Source organism: Lytechinus pictus, chromosome 17 (genome assembly GCF_037042905.1).
Source record: "Lytechinus pictus isolate F3 Inbred chromosome 17, Lp3.0, whole genome shotgun sequence".
NCBI classification, from domain to species: domain Eukaryota; kingdom Metazoa; phylum Echinodermata; class Echinoidea; order Temnopleuroida; family Toxopneustidae; genus Lytechinus; species Lytechinus pictus.
In genome coordinates this window covers 26,462,082-26,480,555 of record NC_087261.1, presented here as the reverse complement: position 1 = coordinate 26,480,555, position 18,474 = coordinate 26,462,082, and the positions used below count along the sequence as shown (strand labels likewise).

The following is an 18,474-nucleotide window of genomic DNA, read 5'->3' as shown; positions in this document are numbered from 1 at the left end:
AAAACTTTAAGTCATAACTTTCTTATTTTGCTTTCTATTTTGATAAAATTTTCAGCGTTATGCTTGCTTTATGTTTGACTTTTCTCTTTCGATTCGGATCAACAATATTCCCGGGGTGGACTTGACCTTAAATACACTGTAAAAAAGTATTGGGTAAAATTTTAACCAGCACGAGGGTAATTATGTGCCCAACCAATTTGGAGCAGTATAATGCGGGAAGCATATTGTCCAGTATAAGGTTAAAAAATATGCAGCAATTACTTTAGAATTGGCAACATTTTTATCACACTGGATAAATAAAAATGCCCAAAAGAAATGCCTAATGTTTGTTGGACACTTAATTACCCTCATGGAACACTTTACCCAATATTTTTAGAGTGTATAGTTATCTACATATGCCTTCATGATGCAATAATGAGCAAACAGAATGTCATACCCACTTATTATTTTGCATATAAATATATAAAATTGTGTTTTTTTTGACAATTTCTCCCCAAGAATGAAAAAAATTGATTGACTATAACTAATTTAATATTATGTATGATAGGGTCATTGCTGCAACTTCAAGGGAGACATAAAATACACACAGGTATGAAAATATGAAATTATTACGATTTCATGTAATGGAAAGAGAAAGTGGAGACATGTACATCTGCCCTCGGGCACCAAAATTAACCTCCTACCCAAGTTTGCAGGCACAAAACATGAAAATCCTAGGTCTGCCTGTATATTTTGTGCATAATTTGCATGCAGTCTGAAGTGAAAGACTAGATTTATACCGCTTGCATGGAGTATTTTGATAAAATTGAAGTATGTAAAGATTGCAGAGCGTTGTGGCCCATTGGATTAGTCTTCTGACTTTGAAACATAGGGTCGTAGGTTCGAATTCAATGGGATGCAGCCATTGCGTAATTTCCTTCAGCAAAAAATTTATCCACACTTTGCTGCACTCGACCCAGGTGATGTGAATGGGTACCTGGTAGGATTAATTCCTTGAATGCTTGAGCACATATAGGCAGCCCAGCTAAAGCCGGGGTAATAATAATTGCAGGGCCCGCTGGGAGAACAATTTTCAGAACTGAAGTGGCTTCCTCCAGTTTAAACACCTTTATGGCGTCTTTTGGAGGATTCCTACCAAGTACCAAGTAAATATACTTATATTATTATTATTATAATTCTGCCCTCAATTGGTTGTAATACTTCTCCCCCACTCAATTTTCCCCGGGGGGCCACTTCCATTGACGAGTGGATACCATGCGCGACCAAGGGGTCTCGAAAAGCACCCTAAACACGTATTTTCCAAATTCTGAAAATGCACCCCTTAACAAGTATTGGCGTCTGAAACCCTACCCTTAACAAGTATTGGAAACAAAACGATACTCTTGGCAAGTATTCCCTGAAATGAACCCCTAAACAAGTACAGCGATATTTGATTGTTATGTCACGAGTCCATCGGTCGTCGGTTTATACCTTAACAGTTTACACACCATTTGGTTTAGTACGGCCCCAGCTTCCACACCTCGCGCAAATCGGACTCTAAACACGTAGTGTTGGGGCAAAAAGGACATCCTTTATAAAACATTTTAATTTTGTCTTATCATTCCCCCAAATATGACCCTAAACACGTAGCTTTCCTAGCGAAATATACCCTTTTTTCATTATTTTTGTGTTTTTGACACCCTTATCACGTTACGTACGTAACGTACGTGCCCTATCTTGAAAAAGACATCCCTTTTACGTGTTTTTTTGGTCGCGCATGGTATCCACTCGTCAATGTAAGTGGCCCCCCCGGGCAATTTTCCTATAGAAAATGTCCCCTTTTGGAAAATCCTGGATCCGCCCCTGGTTGGATATGAGTAATATAATTATATAGTTATGCCACAATTGCCATTCATTTTGTTAGCCGCAATATGATCAATATGCTGGCAGCTAGCTGTACACAATCATGGATCAGTCATGCCGATGTATATCCGGGATGTTTCGAACACCTCAGCTCCATGATTGACTGCGTTTCTGCTTGTAGAGAGAATGTATAGAGATTGGGGAGTCAACTCAACTCCCCAACTCCCTGGAAAATGGTTACGAGTTGCTCTACTGAATACAAATGCTACCGGCAAAAGCTAGTGTATATATACCGCAGTTCTAATCGGTAATCCCGTCTCGGATCCCTTCATGCACCGCCATGTAATGTAATGGTCGCCGTGCATTGTGCCTGAATACGTACAGTTGTATATGCACTATAGCTTTGTTTCTTAATATATATACAGCTCGTTGATCTACTCTGACCGTGTCTTCTGCCGTCTTCTGCTGCTTTTTTCTTAATCGGCCTTCAATATGTACATGTAGGTACAAATATATTTTCTCTGCTGGGCAAGCTGATATGACTGGATGTACGAGAGAGAGTCATGTAAGTATGTATGTTACAGGTATATATTTCTCTCAATAAAGGGGCGTGGTCAAGGTCTGAGATTAGGAGGAGTAGTAGAAGTATATATGGCAGTAGAGTAGGAGTGGTGGTGGTTGTATCGGGTTGTAGTAGTAGCAGTATCGTGCGCAACAGCAGCATGTAGACCTCTTTAGTAACAGTATAGTCGTAGTAGTAAATAGTAGTAGTAAATAGTCAGCTGTTAGTATAGTAGTAGCCCGGGGGGGGGGGGGGGGCACGTGCATTGACGAGTGGATACCATGCGCGACCAAAAAAAAAACACGTAAAAAGATGTCTTTTTCAAGATAGGGCACGTTACTTACGTACGTAACGTAATAAAGGTGTCAAAAACACAAAAATAATGAAAAAAGGGTATCTATTTCGCTAGGTAAGCTACGTGTTTAGGGTCAAATTTGCGGGGATGATAAAAACAAAATGTTTTATAAAGGATGTGATTAGAGTCCGATTTGCGCGAGGTGTGGAAGGTGGGGCCATGCTAAACCAAATGGTGTGTAAAGGTAAACTTCCGACGACCGACGGTCCCGTGACACAACAATAAAATACGTACTTGTTTAGGGGTTCATTTCAGGGAATACTTGCCAAGAGTACCTATCGATCGTTTTGTTTCCAGTAATTGTTAAGGGTAGGGTTACAGACGCCAATACTTGTTAAGGGGTGCATTTTCAGAATATGGAAAATACGTGTTTAGGGTGCTTTTCGAGACCTCATGGTCGCGCATGGTATCCACTCGATCGTCAATGGAAGTGCATGCCCCCCCCCCGGAGTAGTAGTTGTAGTAGTATATAGTAGTAGTAGTAGTAGTAGTAGTAGTAGTAGTAGTAGTCAGTGGCATAACTATGGGGGGCACGCCCCCCCCCCCTCCCCCATCGGCTCGCCCCCCCCCCAAAAAAAAAAAATGGGGAAAGAGAAAAAGAGGGAGAAAATTGGAGAAAGAAGAAATTATTGGTTTTTATGTTATATATTATATTACAATTATGTTATGTTTTATTACATAAAAATAAACAAATATCATAACTTTATGAAATACAATTTGCTCAGGGCCTATGTCTTCATTGTTCCTGGTGCTCACATTGTCTGTTTAACGAGATATATAATCCTGTTGTACTAAAACCTCCCGTTTTCAAGTCAATATACACCAAATATATTTCCACGCACTTCGAATTATTATTGTTTTATGCAGTGACATATCATTTTAAGGTCTTAATATAAAACATTTCCTGTTCGTGCTTACGTCCGCATTAGTGGATTAGTGAGATATGTCTGCTCTTGAATGAATTCCTAAAATCAGTCCTTGAAATGTCCCTTCTGATCTGAATATCAAAAAAATTCAGCTTGCACTCACATCATTTGGTCAGTGAAATACGCATGGCTTACGTGGATTCCTTCAAACAAGCCTTAATTAGAATGCCCCTCTTCAGGTCTGAATTTCCTAAATTTTCAGCTCGCGCTTCGCGCTAGCAATATTTGACTAGTGAGATGCGTATGATACTCATTACTACAAAAAGTATGTCTTTAGGTGTAATTGTAACAAAATCAGCGCTTGGCACTCGCATTAGATGAAAATCACATTTCTAAAAAGTTCAATATCTGCTCTTTTATTTGATACCTTAATCACAAAAAATGGTCAAGAAGTAAAAAAGTTCTGTTCAATCAAAATAATGCTTTCATTTCCATAATTTCATTAAATAAAGGTGTTTTCACCGGTTTCCCACAGAAGCTATCGCATGGTTAACAAAAGACTTAATGCATGGCTGATCGTCAACAAAACGGAGTGTCAAGTGAGTTTGAACGCTAGCCTGTAGAACCTCTTCATTTTATGAAATTATTGAAATTCAAGCCATATTTCAAATAACCAGAACTTTGTTATTTTTTGACCATTTTCAGTAATTGAGGTATCAAATTAAAGAGCAGATATTGAACTTTTTAGAAATATGATTTTCTTTTTGAAACCCAGATACAGCCCGCCAAATGACTTTTTGGTATCCCCTCTTCAAATTGTTTTGCTCACTCATGCGTGGATGAGAAATTATTTAAGTAATTTTAGATGAAAGAGGAGATTATAAGCTTTACAATGGTAGGTCATTTGTCTATTGTATTTGTGATTAAGTTATGATAAATCTCGGTTTCGTTTTTTATGGGACGCACTGTATAAGTAACTCAAAAATTTTGCTGGTGCCCCCCCCCCCCAATGCTGTTACCCACGGTACGCCACTGGTAGTAGTAGTAGTATAGTAGTAGTATATAGTAGTATATTGCATTCGATATATGATTATTCTTTTTTTATAAGTTGCAAGCACTTGGTCGCCTCGATCGTAAAAAAATGTACAAGATATTCGTCATTTACATAGATCCCTTTCTCTACCCTTGTTTATAAGTTTATCAGCACTGTCAGGATTTATTCCAAATTAGCACTCGCGTATTTATTAGATGGGTATGCTTGGGGAACTCGACCCCCCTCAAAAAAAGGCCCACGTCCACTAAAAAAAAATGGAGGGGAAATGGAAATAAAAACAAGATCTCCCCAAAAAGCTTCCACGTTCAAGAATCTTTGCGCTATATTTATATCCTGGCCCCTCAGTCAACATTTTTTTTCGGGGGGGGGGTGGGTACGTTTAGCGGGGACTGATAGTATTCACACATAGGTCTACCGGTCATGGACATATTGTGTAAATGGAACAAAGGGTCAGTGATTCCAATAATTCCAGCTGATTTTCTCATGAGCAAATTTGTCATTCAAACTCTATTATTTTCACGAAATATCTTTTTAATTAGTAAGATAGCATCCTGAAATTGTTATTCAATATTAATTTACAGAAAAGATAATGACCACTTCATGACGATGTCTGAATCAGACGAAGACGATTCCGTCATCGTGGTCGACAACGGATCGGGGTCAATCAAAGCAGGGTTCGCGGGGGACGACGCACCACGATGTGTATTCCCAGCGATGATCGGACGCCCCAAGTACCAGGTAAAATACCTGCTTTTTTTTTAATTATTGTTATGAAAATGGGCGGCAGGTTACTGATATACTAGGGGATACGTGTTTCATAAAAGTTGTCAGCACTGACTAAATGTTCGGTGCTGACTTTTCAGTGGAATCCTCGGTTTTGATTGGCCAAGAAGCACTGGTTTCTGACTGTTGCTATGGTAATAACTGTCGGAGAAAGAGAACTTGTCAGTGCTGACAACTTTCATGAAACGGACCCCAGGGGGACGTTTCATGAAAATTGTCAGCTCTTGACTAACTTGTCAGCGCTGACAGTATCAGTGAAATCCTTGATTTTGATTGGCTCAGTTACTATGGTAACTATCAGAGAAAGATAACCTGTCAGTGCTGACAACTTTTTTGAAACGGTCCCCAGGTCTATACTTTCGATGATACTAGCTTTGATTGGCCAAAGGTATACATTTAGAAATATCCCGGGGGCCACTTCCATTGACGGGTGGATACCATGCGCGACCATGGGGTCTCGAAAAGCACCCTAAACACGTATTTTCCATATTCTGAAAATGCACCCCTTAACAAGTATTGGCGTGTGCCACCTACCCTTAACAAATATTGGGAACAAAACGATACTCTTGGCAAGTATTCCCTGAACTGAACCCCTAAACAAGTACAGCGATATTTTAGTTATGTCACGGACGTCGGTTTTACCTTTACTACATCGTTGGGTATACGGCCCAACATCCCACGCCTCGCGCATATCGGACTCAACACGTAGTGTTGACGGGGCAAAAACTCAAAAAGTACATCCCTAATAAAATATTTTAGTCTTTTTTATACCCTCGCAAATCTGACCATAAACACGTAGCTTTCCTAGAGAAATAGATACCCTTTTTTCAATATTTTTGACACCCTTATTACGTTACGTACGTAACCTGCCCTATCTTGAAAAAGACATCATTTTTACGTGTTTTTGGGTCGCGCATGGTAGGCCTATCCACTCGTCAATGTAAGTGCCCCCCCCCCCCCCCCCCCCCCGGGAGAAATATGTCAAGTTAAAGAAATAGAGTTTGGACTACATTACGATTTCGAAGATTAAAATTGGAAGGAGTGTATACTTATATGAAAGTTATTAAATAAATTGACATGTATATTACGGTATTTGACAGGGACAGCGCTACATGGGGTATGGGGCACCCCCATGAGTTTTCAGGTAATTAACAAAGAAAAGGACTTACGGGGAAAAGAAGAAGAAGAAGAGAAAGACATGGATGGAAAGGAGAAAGAGGAAAAAGGAGAGAGAGAGAGAGATCGTGTAACTTTTTATTACCAACATAGTTCATTCTATAAATATTTTTAGGTCGCTTGCCCCCCCCCCCCCACCCCTCCCATACCAAAATACTCTTTACTTATACCGCCCTTTGGCGAAATTCATTTTAGATAATTTTACCGAGTTCTGAAACTCTCCGCAGAAACTCGTACCTCATTCGATGTTCACCCGAGATCATTTTGTCGGGGACGAGGCTCAGAGAATGAGGGGTCTGCTCAGCCTGAGATACCCAATCGAGCACGGCATCGTCACGAACTGGGACGATATGGAGAAGATCTGGCATCATACCTTCTACAATGAGCTCCGCGTCGACCCCGCCGAGTGCCCAGTCTTTTTCACCGATGTCCCCAAGAGTACAAAGGCTAGTCGAGAAAAAACGACTCAGGTATACTGCTTGTCTTCTCCTGTCTCATGTTGTCCTTTTGTATAATCCTTTCTCTTCTCGTCTTTTATGTAATGCATAATGCATCTTTCATAATGACATATAGGCCCGTATTCTGAAGTCGGGTTTAACTTAAACTCAGGTTTAAAGTTGTGGTTTAAGTATGGCGAGCCAATTGTTACATAAATCACTAACGGTAGAGATATCATATTTCAGCTCATTTGGCTCTCAAATCATTCATAATTGTCTAGGAAGTATAAATAGATGATTGTCTTCACCATCGATGAATCAGGAAAGAGCACAGTAAACATAAGAAACTTAAAACTTAATAAAAATTTTGATACTTTTGGCTTCCCATACTTAAACCTCAACTTTAAACCCGAGTCTAAGTTAAACCTGACTTCAGAATATGGGCCATAGCCATCACTATAAGGGCGGTACTACAGGGTGGGGGCGGGGGAGAGGGACGGTTGCCCTCGTGATTTTTTATTCTAGTAATGAAAAAAGAGAAAAGAATAAGAAAAGGAAGAAGAAAAGGGAAGTGAGAAGAAAGAACAACATTCGTGTGATCCCTGTAACTCAATTGATTAAAAAACGTAGGTTGTCTTGTAACGACCCCCTCCCCCACCACCATCAAAATTCCCTGCCACCGCCCCTGCACCACAATGTACATGTAGCTCAACCTTCAACTGTACTTTCTGGATTTTGAATTTCTGTTTTGCCTTGCTCTGAAACATTTCGTTATCGTGGTTATCTTTTTTCTATTTACTTTTCTGATTTATTTTAGTTATTTCCACCTTTTTTTTTTTTTTTCAACAATCCACGTTATCATATGCTTCACTTGCTTCCATTTTTTCAATATTTCTTCTTGAAACATTGTGTCAATATTAGCTTATTCCATTTTTTTTTCGATTTCATCACCGTCAGATTGTGTTCGAGAAGTTTGGCGCCAGAGCGTTCCACATCTGCACACATGGCGTCTTGTCCCACTGCGCGGCGGGGCGCACGATGGCTGTCATGTTGGACATCGGCGACGGGGTCATCAGTGTCGTGCCGATATCAGAAGGCTACATCATCACCCCGGCCATCCACCAGGTCAACTTCGGTGGCCGCGACCTCACCCAAATCATGATGAAGATGTTGAATGATAGGGGTTATTCCTTCGTGACGACGGGTAAGAATGTTTTCCAGTTGTATTCTTATATGGTGAATTATGTGTGAAGTCTTCCTTCGTCGTGATTGTCATGATTACCATAAGCATCATCCTCATTTCATCTTGGTAATCTTTTCATAATGTTCAATTATTCATCACCATCCTTTTCGTTATTAATTTACCATTATCATCATCATCATCATCCTTATCATCACAATCAATCATCATCACCATCATCATTTTCATCATCATCATCATCATCATAATCACCACCACCATCATTTTCATCATCACCGCCATCATCATTTTCATCATCATCAGCAGCAGCAGCAGCATCACCATCATCATCATCACATCAGCATCCTCGACTTCTTTGTTATCACCATCATGAAACAATATTAGTTTCATTAGCACTTTCATTTCAAAAGAGATATTCATTCATACTCTCGTGTTCTCCGATTTTCAATTTGTTATTTTTGTTATCCCTCTCGTGTCCACAGCTGAAAGAGAAATTGTCCGGGAGATCAAGGAAAGCCTTTGCTACGTCGCGCCGGATTTCGATAAAGAGACACTCGGGTCAACCGCAACGACTAAAACATATACGCTCCCAGATCTTCATGATATCACCCTCGGCAACGAGCTCTTCCGCGTTCCAGAAATCCTCTTCCAACCCTCTCTGGCTGATCTCGACCACGCCAGCATTCAGCAACTCGTCTACGACACCCTCATGAAATGCGACATCGATCTCCGGCTGAACCTCTACTGCAACATCATCCTCGTCGGGGGCTCCACGATGTTTCCTGGACTCCAGGAAAGACTCCAGAAAGAACTGTCCTCCATGTTGCCTTCGAAGGCAAGGTGTAGGGTTATTGCCCCACCGGAAAGGAAGTATTCGGTCTGGATCGGAGGGTCCATCCTCGGCTCACTCACTACATTCAAGGAGGTTTGGATTACAAAGGCGGAGTATGAGGAACACGGACCGAGTGTCGTACATGAAAAATGTACAAACTAGCAGAACTTGTTCTTGACAGGTCGATGAAGTGGTCCACCATTTTGGCTCTATTGTAGCGTGCGTGGACATCTTTGATGGGAAAAATATGGCATAACCTAGCCTGACCTAATAGGCCAACCCTGCATGGGCTTGATGAGGAGGTCCATTGGATATTAGATACGGTATGAAAGTATATAGGTTTTACAATCGGCCAGAACATTAACTAGCCCTTGATCATATACCTATACAATTATGACTGTTGTCCTCCATACTTCCAGCGTGATGTCCGTGACGTGTAACCTCTCCTGGCTAACAGGTCAACTTTGGACTGGATGAGTAATATTGATAATTAAGTTCATTAGAAATCGTGGTATGAAAAATTGGTAGTTTTTAGTAATAGACACAACTGACCTTTTAAATAATAATAGGCTTACATTTGACATAGGCTGTATTTCTCTCATTGATTTGTAATCACTGAAGAGTTACACTGCAAAACCTGGTGTTAAACTCCACCACAAGTGATTAAAGAGGACCATACCAAGAAATAGTTTACACCAGGTTTGAATTCATGGTGTTGGTTGAACTCATGGTGTTATTTAAATACCAATCAATGTAATAATATCACATTCTGTGATATCATTTTTAGCACCTTTGTTATGTTCAAATCCCCCATAGAGAATTTCAACACCAGCGCTAATGGTGTATACCAATCGGTGTTATTATGTCACACTCTGTAAGGGATTTTAGCAATATTTGGTGTTGTGTTCAAACCACATGGGGTACTTTACACCAGTGTTGACTGTTAGTACTTTGCAAATCGGTGTTATTATACCACATTCTGTTAGTGATTTTAACACTTGGTGTTTGGTGTTTTGTTCAAACCTCATGGGAGTATCTTTAACACCTGATGGTCATGTGTATATGTGGTCCTCTCGGAGGACACTCTAGATTTTGGAAGTGTATAATACACTCACTACAGTGACTACAGAGATAACAAATAGTTGATATTGTAAGAGAAGTGTCCCATTCTTGATTATAACTCATTTCGTAGGAGTACCATATACTTACAAACTTTGTCAGGGATAGATCATTATTGCACCCTTAATAAGTTTCAATGTCAAAATACCCAAATTTTCCATTTGAACATTATTTTCTACGACCTTAATATTTACATAGAAATTTATATATTTAGGAATAAATTTTGATCCAAAATATTCTTTTGCGTGTTCATAATGTTTGTGTTCAAGTCTGATGTACATATACTTCTTCATTAAAAGAGAGAGAGATAGAGAGAGAGAGAGAGAGAGAGAAATGGGTAGGGATATATGCGGTGGAGGGGGAGAGAGAAAGAAAGAGCGGGAGAGAAGGGGGTATGGCGAGTCTTCAGGCACAGACCCTGATTGAAACTTTGATGAACGAGCGAGAGGGCCTTTAGTACACATGGTATTGTAGGCTGCACATTCAGACCGCTTAACTCGAGTGAACTGAGGCTTTGCACAGCAGACTAGTGTTTGACTGCGAAGAGAGGGAGGTTTCTTCTGAAAATGGAGGTTTAAAGAGGGTCACATGAAATTAGGAAGAGAGAGAGAAAGAAGATCAGGGTTCGGCTTCATTAAGGACTTGCAACTGTTGTATAACTTTGCCAAAGAATTTGATGGCAAATACCATGTTGACATGTCTCAGTAGCCAATCATAATCAAAGTTGCCATATAGTTGTAACGCTTTGTGAAACGGGCCCCCCTCGGATGGGCGTTGCATAATGGAGTTGGTAATATATTAAAACAGACTATAATCCAAATTAATACAGGCTTTCATCCGGAAAGTCTATCCAGGTATAAACAGATCTTATAGAAATGCGCAGCAGGCTAAAATCTACATGATTTAAGAATCAGTACAAAGTATTGCTTGAAATATGGTAGCTACATACCTTCCCAATAATCTGCCTTTGTTTAAGAACTAGCAAATGCATTCTATATAATTCCCTTTCCCATCGGCATAACAATAAATTGAAAAGACTGGATTCACAATTTGGTCTGAGATTTATTTCAAAAACACTTGAACAGTTTACAGAATGATAGAGAACCGTCCAAGCAAAAAATGCATAATGTGAATATATTCATGGAAATAACTGTTGATAAATAAACTGTTTTTACGAAATGATTATCAGTAATAAAATGGACTAACTCCTGAAACTTAGATGGTACCACGTTCATATTCATGTTCATCCTAGGATATACTTGTCAAAGAAATGTCAACAAGAATATTAGAATTATTATCAGTATTTGAATATTCAAAGTATATAAGAATTTATTCATGTAATAAAACATGTGCATTATCTATTATATTGCCACATAAAGTGTTGGTAACGACATATTTCCAGTGAACAAAATAGAATTAGACAAACAAGTTGCACATATATTCTTTGAAAACCATAATCGTCATCTTCACTTGTCTTGATATTTATGACGGACATTCAAACATTTCGCCTCATAGAATAAAGCAAGAAAGGGAGCTATCAGGTTAGAGAAATGCCTCTGCAGATACTGTCTAAAGGTATTTCCGTTGGACCACATCCGGCCCAATCTCCTCGTACTCCTGCTTGCAAACCCAATGCGATTCATCATGATCTGGTCTCTTAGAAGCAAAAATGGAACCTCCAATCCAAACGGAGTATTTCCTCTCGGCAGGAGCGACGACATGCACCTTCATGGACGGGGGAGCCAAGACTGTCAGTTCCTGCTTCATTCTCTCCTTGAATCCAGGAAACAAGGTAGAACCTCCCACAAGGTAGACCAACCTTAGAAGGTCCTTGCGGACATCGCCTTCAAGGCCACTGATGCTGTTGTAGGCCATCTCGTGGATACCCAAGAAGTCTTTCTTGATTATGCTTGGCTTGAACAGAGCTTCCGGGATCCTGAAGCGCTCTGCATGATCGATGGTGATTGTCTCTCCACTCGGTAGCTCATAGGTGTTCTGACTGGATGAATACGTTGCTGTACTGGCTTGGCTTTCGTTGTCAGGATCGAGCGCAACGTAACAAAGCTTCTCCTTGACGCCACGGAGATCAGATAATCTTCCTGTAAGAGAAAGAAAGTTATAAAGATAAACGATTCGCATATGCATATCATTATCAGGGGCCGCGGAAGCGGGGGGGGGGGGGGCTGGGGGGTGCTTCAGCCCCCCCCCCCCCACTTTTTTCCAAAACCATATACAAACACGTAAAAATTACCATAAAATTGTGATTTTTTGCATGGTCAGCCCCCCCCCCCCACTTTGAAAACCGTTCCGCGGCCCCTGATTATGGTAACTTTTCCATGCAATGGTAATTTGCATGGAATCCTTGATTCTGATTGGCAGTTGATCAGCGTTGCCATGGTAGCCCTAGTTACCATCGGATGACAAAGTTACCATAAAAATAACTTTTATGCAACGGGGCCCTGATCTACAAACTTAATGTTTCTTAAATGTCTTTAACAAATTAATATAAACCAAGCTTGGATTTGCCTTCTTTAATTACTACAAAGACACTTTTTCTCAGACATACAGTCGCGGTCTCCCTTACCACTGTATCCATGTTCACTGACAAGATGATAGAATAGTGCTTCATCCAAGTCCCTGCCGGCGAGGTCCATTTGAAGAATTGTAGGAGGGAGTGGGTTCCCTTGGTGGATCGGCACAACATGGGTGACGCCATGTCCGGAATCCACGATGAGTCCACACGTCTTGCCAGAGGAATAGAGGGCGAGAGCCGCCTGATTTGCGAGACAGATTGCAGGGCTTTGGAACTTCTCAAAAAATATCTGCCAAAAAATGATTGAATGGGTTGTGTTTTCACAGGATTAGCTTCTTCGGTTCTAATATAATGCGAAAACGAGAATTACAATGACGAACCATGAGGAGTTTAGACGAAAACTAATCCCAGCTCGCAGCAAAAAATGTTATTAAATTGTCATAATAATAATAAGCTATATTGTTATAAAACGTTATTAAAATGTCAAAATGTTAAATGGTTAAGAAATCATTTTATATAGGCCTACATATAGGTTTCAGTAAAATTAAAATTAAAATGTCATCGACATATTTGGGTTGTTATTTTCTCATTTGTTGGCTTTTCTTTCTTGGAAACGTCGACAAATATCATTAAAACCAAATCTAATTTTTTTGTATCAATAGTTTGAAATGATGGGATCAATCTACCAAATGGAAGATTATTAAGATAAAATGGGGTGGGTCCCAACATCGAATGGAAAGACAAGTTGTCCAAAAATAGGAAACTTACAATAAATCATATTTTCCTTAAACAATAAAGGCGTGCCCCCCCCCCCCTCCTTGAATTGACGCCCATAAGAAATTAAAGTTTTTTTTATAACTTTACCTCTGCCGTTTTCTCTTTGTTCGGCTTTGGATTATTGGGGGTTTGTGAGAGCACGGCTCGCTCTTCTTGGGGGTTGAATTTCAATTCGGAAAAAGTATGACTCCATACAGCTTCCATGTCATCCCACTTCGTAACGATACCTCGCTCTATCGGGTAAGTAAGTGTCAGAACTCCTCGCTTCCTCTGGGCCTCGTCCCCGACGTAGCTGTCAGCCAAAGCACTGGACAGACCAGCGATCTCAGTCAAAATTAAAAGTTCAGAAGACATTTATTTACAAAGTTAGGTCCACTTTCGACCATTCCGAGAAAAACCATGTTTTTTATTCTCACTTACTGCAATATTCTTATGAGAAACTAAATTGTCATGATGTACTACCCTATCATGTGAACAGAGGCGTCGATCCTGGGGGGGCAGGGGGGGGGGGCGATCGCCCCACCAATAAAAATATTGGGGGGGGGGGCAAACATATCGTTTTGCCCCCCCCCCCCCAATAATTCCGCATGTGCAAAAAATAAAATAAGATTGTAATGTTACACAGAAATCAGCAAGCGAGATTGAAATACACAACTCGTTCTTTATCTAAAATCGTGCTCAAAATGTCCGCTTTTCAGATTGGAATATAACAAATTTTTAGCTCGCGGTCGCATCATTTCTGTAGCAAAAACCCATACTTTTCATGATTAAATAGGTGAATAGAATGTCCCGTTTTCAGTTCTAGACCTCAAAAGAACTCCCACTTCGATTTGCAATAATATTTTGTTGGATATATATCTTGTTTTTTATTAAAAACGTCCATTAAACTCAATTTTTTTCAGATCGAAATATCAAACTTTTCAGCTCGCGCTTCGCGCTCGCATCTATTGTTTTTTAGATACCCATCTTAATCATTAGTACCCAAATATGCTTAGAATATCAAGCTTTCAGGTCAGAATATAAAGAAATTTCAGCTCGCGCTTCGCGCTCGCATTAATTTGTTGGTGAGATATGTGTCTCTATCTCATGAGTCATATATTAATGAGGCAAAGTGGTAATGCATTGTACTTTGTTCCAACAGTTTATTTTGAATTCCAAATTTTCGACGTTAAACATACGTCTTCCTCAGGGATACAATAAAGCTCACAGAGACAAGAACTGAAATAATAACATTCATGATTGTGGTAGTCATGGAACCGCGCACAAAACAGCATCACCATCATAATAATAATAAAAAAGCATATTGCAGGCGCAGGCTGAGTCATATATATATATATATATATATATATATATAGGCATATGTGTGTGTGAGTTTGTTTGTTTGTTTTGTGTGATCGAGTGCCTTTGGAAGGTTGATTAATGATTTTGCCCCCCCCCCCCCAATCTGAAAAATGGATCGACGCCCCTGCATGTGAATATAAAATTGGGTATAAAAGAAATCTACATGTGTCTTCAATTTTTTTCTATATATTCTTTAAAAAATTATCATTGTGGACCTAACCCCTTTTGCAAGTAAACTGAAATGAATCCAATCTATTTTGATTAAAAAGTTATTTTTCTTTGCCACTTTAAATCACGTTTTCATGTGAATTTCAAAATTTCTTTGTTTTCATCAGAGCAACCAAAAATTAAGAGGTTTTGAGACAAAAAACAACACAATATATGAATGATGGACCTAACCCCTTTTGAAAAATGAGCTCTTCAAAAGATTTTGTTTGCAAAAGGGGTTAGGTCCACTCCAAGAAAATTATTTTTTTTATTCTCCCATATTGCAATATTCTTATGCGAAAATAAATTTTCATGATACCCTACCATGAGAACATAAAATTGGGTATAAAAGAAATTTACCTGTCTTCATATTTTTTTAAATATTCTTTTCCAAAAAAATTATGTGTGGACCTAACCCCTTTTGAAAAAAAAGTGATTTTTCTTTGCCATTTTAGATCACTTTTTAATGGGAATTTCAACTTTTCTTTGGTATCATCTTATAGAGCTACTAAAAATCTATACATTGAGACCAAAGAAAAAATCAAATTTGATGAAAAATGGACCTAACCCCTTTTGCAAGTGAGCTCTTCAAATACAGACCAGCAAATTGATTGAGAAAAGTTTAGAAGACATTGTTTACAAAGTTAATAAAGACAGACCATCAGGCTGATGGAAAATTAAAAGTTTAGAAGACATTTATTTACAAAGTCAATAAATCAGTTTGCTAAAATCATGCCCCCCCCCCTCTTGATATTTTCAGAACTATAGTCAGACGAAAAACATTGATGACACACTCTCTGGGTGTGGCCATTTAAACGTATATGGGGTTGGTACACAGCAAAAACTGTGGTGTTAACCGGTGTACATAGAGGACCACACCATTTATTGTAAATTTTACGCAATGTTAAGTTGAAATAGCCCAATATAATATTTGGTAAAATTTTACTAAGTGTTTTTAGAGTGTAGATATTCAGCATCAGGGTTTTCCTGTGTTTTAGCGACAAGATACTTATCCTTTTCTTGAGAAATTTCTAATTATTTTAGAGATCTATTAAGTGCCCACCTATGTATTAGGTATATTAATTTATTGTTTATAGATTGTTTTGAGAATGTACAAATAATCGTTTAAATATTCATACTATAATAAATGCAAAGATATCCAACGCGTTTCTTTATATCATTATAAAGAAGCTGCGGAATTCCCACTTTCAAGTAAAGTTGGGCAAATTACCATCCAATTGTGATTTGTGTTGGTACCCCCTCACCCACCTCCCACATTTTAAAAATTGTTCACGCCCCATATATACTAGGATAACTCGAATACTGATAATATACACCTATCCCTGCCCCTCCCTTTTCACGCTCAAATACACCCCCTCCCCCCCCCCTGATAAAATAAAAACTATTACATGTTTATGTCGTGGTCTTCCGACGAGGGTCTGGAAAACGGTGCGCGGTGCGTCTTCCTCGGCGAACCCCGCTTGTATTTCGAACGATCCGTGATCAATGACCAGGGCTTCTTTATCATCGTCCTCTGTTGACGCCATGTCGACGGCCAAGTCGTCTCAGTAAGGGACACTGTTCATATATTGGTATCAAGGATGCACAATGTATTTAATTCAATTCAACACCATGAAGTAGAGATACATTTTACTTTGATCGATGAACAGGCTTAGTCCTACAACATCGTTGGAGTAAACTAAACTAAACCAAACTAAATTAACACCAGGGCCCCGCCTTACAGAGAGTTACGATTGATCCAATCAATCACAACTATGAATTGCCAGCAACGTCAACATCTAAAATTTATGTTTGTTCAAAATATTTTATTTACATTATATTCATTTTTTTCTTGAAAATTCAGCGTGCTCCTTTTTGTTTACAACAGACATTGTACAAACTTCATGAAGAAAGCATTATGATGTTGATGGATTTCTATATACTTTTGGATGATCGGATCAATCGTAACTCTTTGTAAGACGGAGCCAAGGTTACAAGCCCCCCCCCCCCTCCCTACCCCCCCCCCCAAAAAAAAGGGGGGCTTTGAACGTTCATTTTAATCCGTACAACATAATGTACAATATAGAAAGGGCCTAAACAAAATTTTTTTTTAAGCTTTAACATAAAATATTGAAGCACCGGTAGACCCTTATCAAATTTATTTCATCGCTTTTTCGCGTCCATCGGTGTCTGAAAACTTTAGACGGTGAAGTGTTAATGACCTATGATTTATGTAAATATTTTTGAGGGGGTGGGGCTTGTCAGCTTTTTTGCCCCTCATGACAAGAAGAAGAATAAAAGGAGGGGACGAAGAAGAAGGGGAAATGGAAGAATATTCAAAGAATAACAATTGGGGAAAAAGAAGAAGTGAAAAGAGATAACAGAGTTAAGGCAAATCCATCCCAACAAAAACTTCTTTTGAATAAATCACAAACATAGGGCTGGTCCAATATGTCATATCATTTCGCTTAATGTCATTAAAATTTATATGTTAGGGAACTGATTGAACATATGAAGTCGCATAATCACGTTGTCTTCGGTAAAATTATGAAACAGAAATGCCTTATATTTCATGATACAAATATATGAAACAATGTTAAGTATTGATACATAAAATATACTCTTTATTGTTATTTCTTGCATGCTCCAGCCCCCCCCCCCCCCCATCCTTATAACCATTCCCTGTTGTGATTTACGAGAAAGTTTCGCGGTTCCGACGAGTCATTCTTTTATCATCAATGTTATTGGTATTATCAGAGGTCGGCAGTTTGAACTATGAACAATTTACTATTCGCTCAGCCTGAGAGCTAGACTAAAGGTGGGCGTGTCCTCTGCAGTAGCGACATGTCAACTAACGTATTAAAAATTGTATGCAGGGTAGATGATGAGCACTCGTAATGTGTGTCCACAGCCACAGATGACATACATTTTATGTCAAAATACTATCTAATCGTATTCTTACCTTGCTATAGCTGCAAAAGATGGGTTGAGATATTGGTCTCACGTCCACAGATCTTTGTAATTTTACAGCTCACCTTGTTCACAAAATAGCTTTCACGTAACTATGCTGTGGATCGGAAGGGATTTGAATTCAGTAAAATCCCACAGACAACAAACAATCATGCAGCAGACGATTGTTGTTTTTTATTCCGGGTATAGTATTTTTCCAGACTGCAACGAGTATTTTAAAGACGCGGTGGAACAAGGGTGATCATAATGGTCTTATTATGTACGTGCATTTGTCAAATGGAAAAGTTGGTTCATACCCAGTTCAACTAATCAATAGAATAAATCGTGTTAGATCAAGAGGAAATTTGACGAAATTGATAGGCTGCCTTACTAGAAATTAGACAAAATTAAAATGAGCTAAATTTGCAAGGAGAGGAACT

General features: G+C 39.1%; 2 protein-coding genes across 2 annotated transcripts; one reads left to right on the top strand and one right to left on the bottom strand.

The window, feature by feature from the left end:
* Window positions 1-1,892: 1,892 nt before the first annotated feature.
* Window positions 1,893-10,468, top strand: LOC135157170 (actin-5-like). The gene is made up of 5 exons (XM_064112000.1): window positions 1,893-2,407; window positions 5,261-5,417; window positions 6,866-7,108; window positions 8,033-8,279; window positions 8,759-10,468. The coding sequence occupies exons 2-5, from the start codon at window positions 5,280-5,282 to the stop codon at window positions 9,268-9,270; spliced, it is 1,140 nt and encodes a 379-aa protein (XP_063968070.1). The 5' UTR covers window positions 1,893-2,407; window positions 5,261-5,279; the 3' UTR covers window positions 9,271-10,468.
* Window positions 10,469-11,043: 575 nt separating this feature from the next.
* LOC129281053 (actin-15B-like) lies at window positions 11,044-18,238 on the bottom strand. Its single transcript, XM_054917043.2, has 5 exons — window positions 18,048-18,238; window positions 16,495-16,663; window positions 13,625-13,861; window positions 12,812-13,049; window positions 11,044-12,326 (listed from the first exon to the last, which is right to left on the bottom strand). Exons 2-5 carry the CDS (start codon window positions 16,630-16,632, stop codon window positions 11,797-11,799), a joined length of 1,143 nt encoding a protein of 380 aa, XP_054773018.2. The 5' UTR covers window positions 16,633-16,663; window positions 18,048-18,238; the 3' UTR covers window positions 11,044-11,796.
* Between the last annotated feature and the right edge of the window lie 236 nt (window positions 18,239-18,474).

Excerpts from the sequence above, each read along its gene's own strand:
- LOC129281053 (XM_054917043.2), bottom strand. The coding sequence starts at position 16,632 with ATGGCGTCAACAGAGGACGATGATAAAGAAGCCCTGGTCATTGATCAC. Across the intron at positions 13,050-13,624 it reads ACAAAGAGAAAACGGCAGAG|ATATTTTTTGAGAAGTTCCA; the intron begins GTAAAGTTATAA and ends ATTTTTTGGCAG. Across the intron at positions 12,327-12,811 it reads CAGTGAACATGGATACAGTG|GAAGATTATCTGATCTCCGT; the intron begins GTAAGGGAGACC and ends TTTCTCTTACAG.
- LOC135157170 (XM_064112000.1), top strand. The coding sequence starts at position 5,280 with ATGACGATGTCTGAATCAGACGAAGACGATTCCGTCATCGTGGTCGAC. Across the intron at positions 7,109-8,032 it reads GTCGAGAAAAAACGACTCAG|ATTGTGTTCGAGAAGTTTGG; the intron begins GTATACTGCTTG and ends CATCACCGTCAG. Across the intron at positions 8,280-8,758 it reads TTATTCCTTCGTGACGACGG|CTGAAAGAGAAATTGTCCGG; the intron begins GTAAGAATGTTT and ends TCGTGTCCACAG.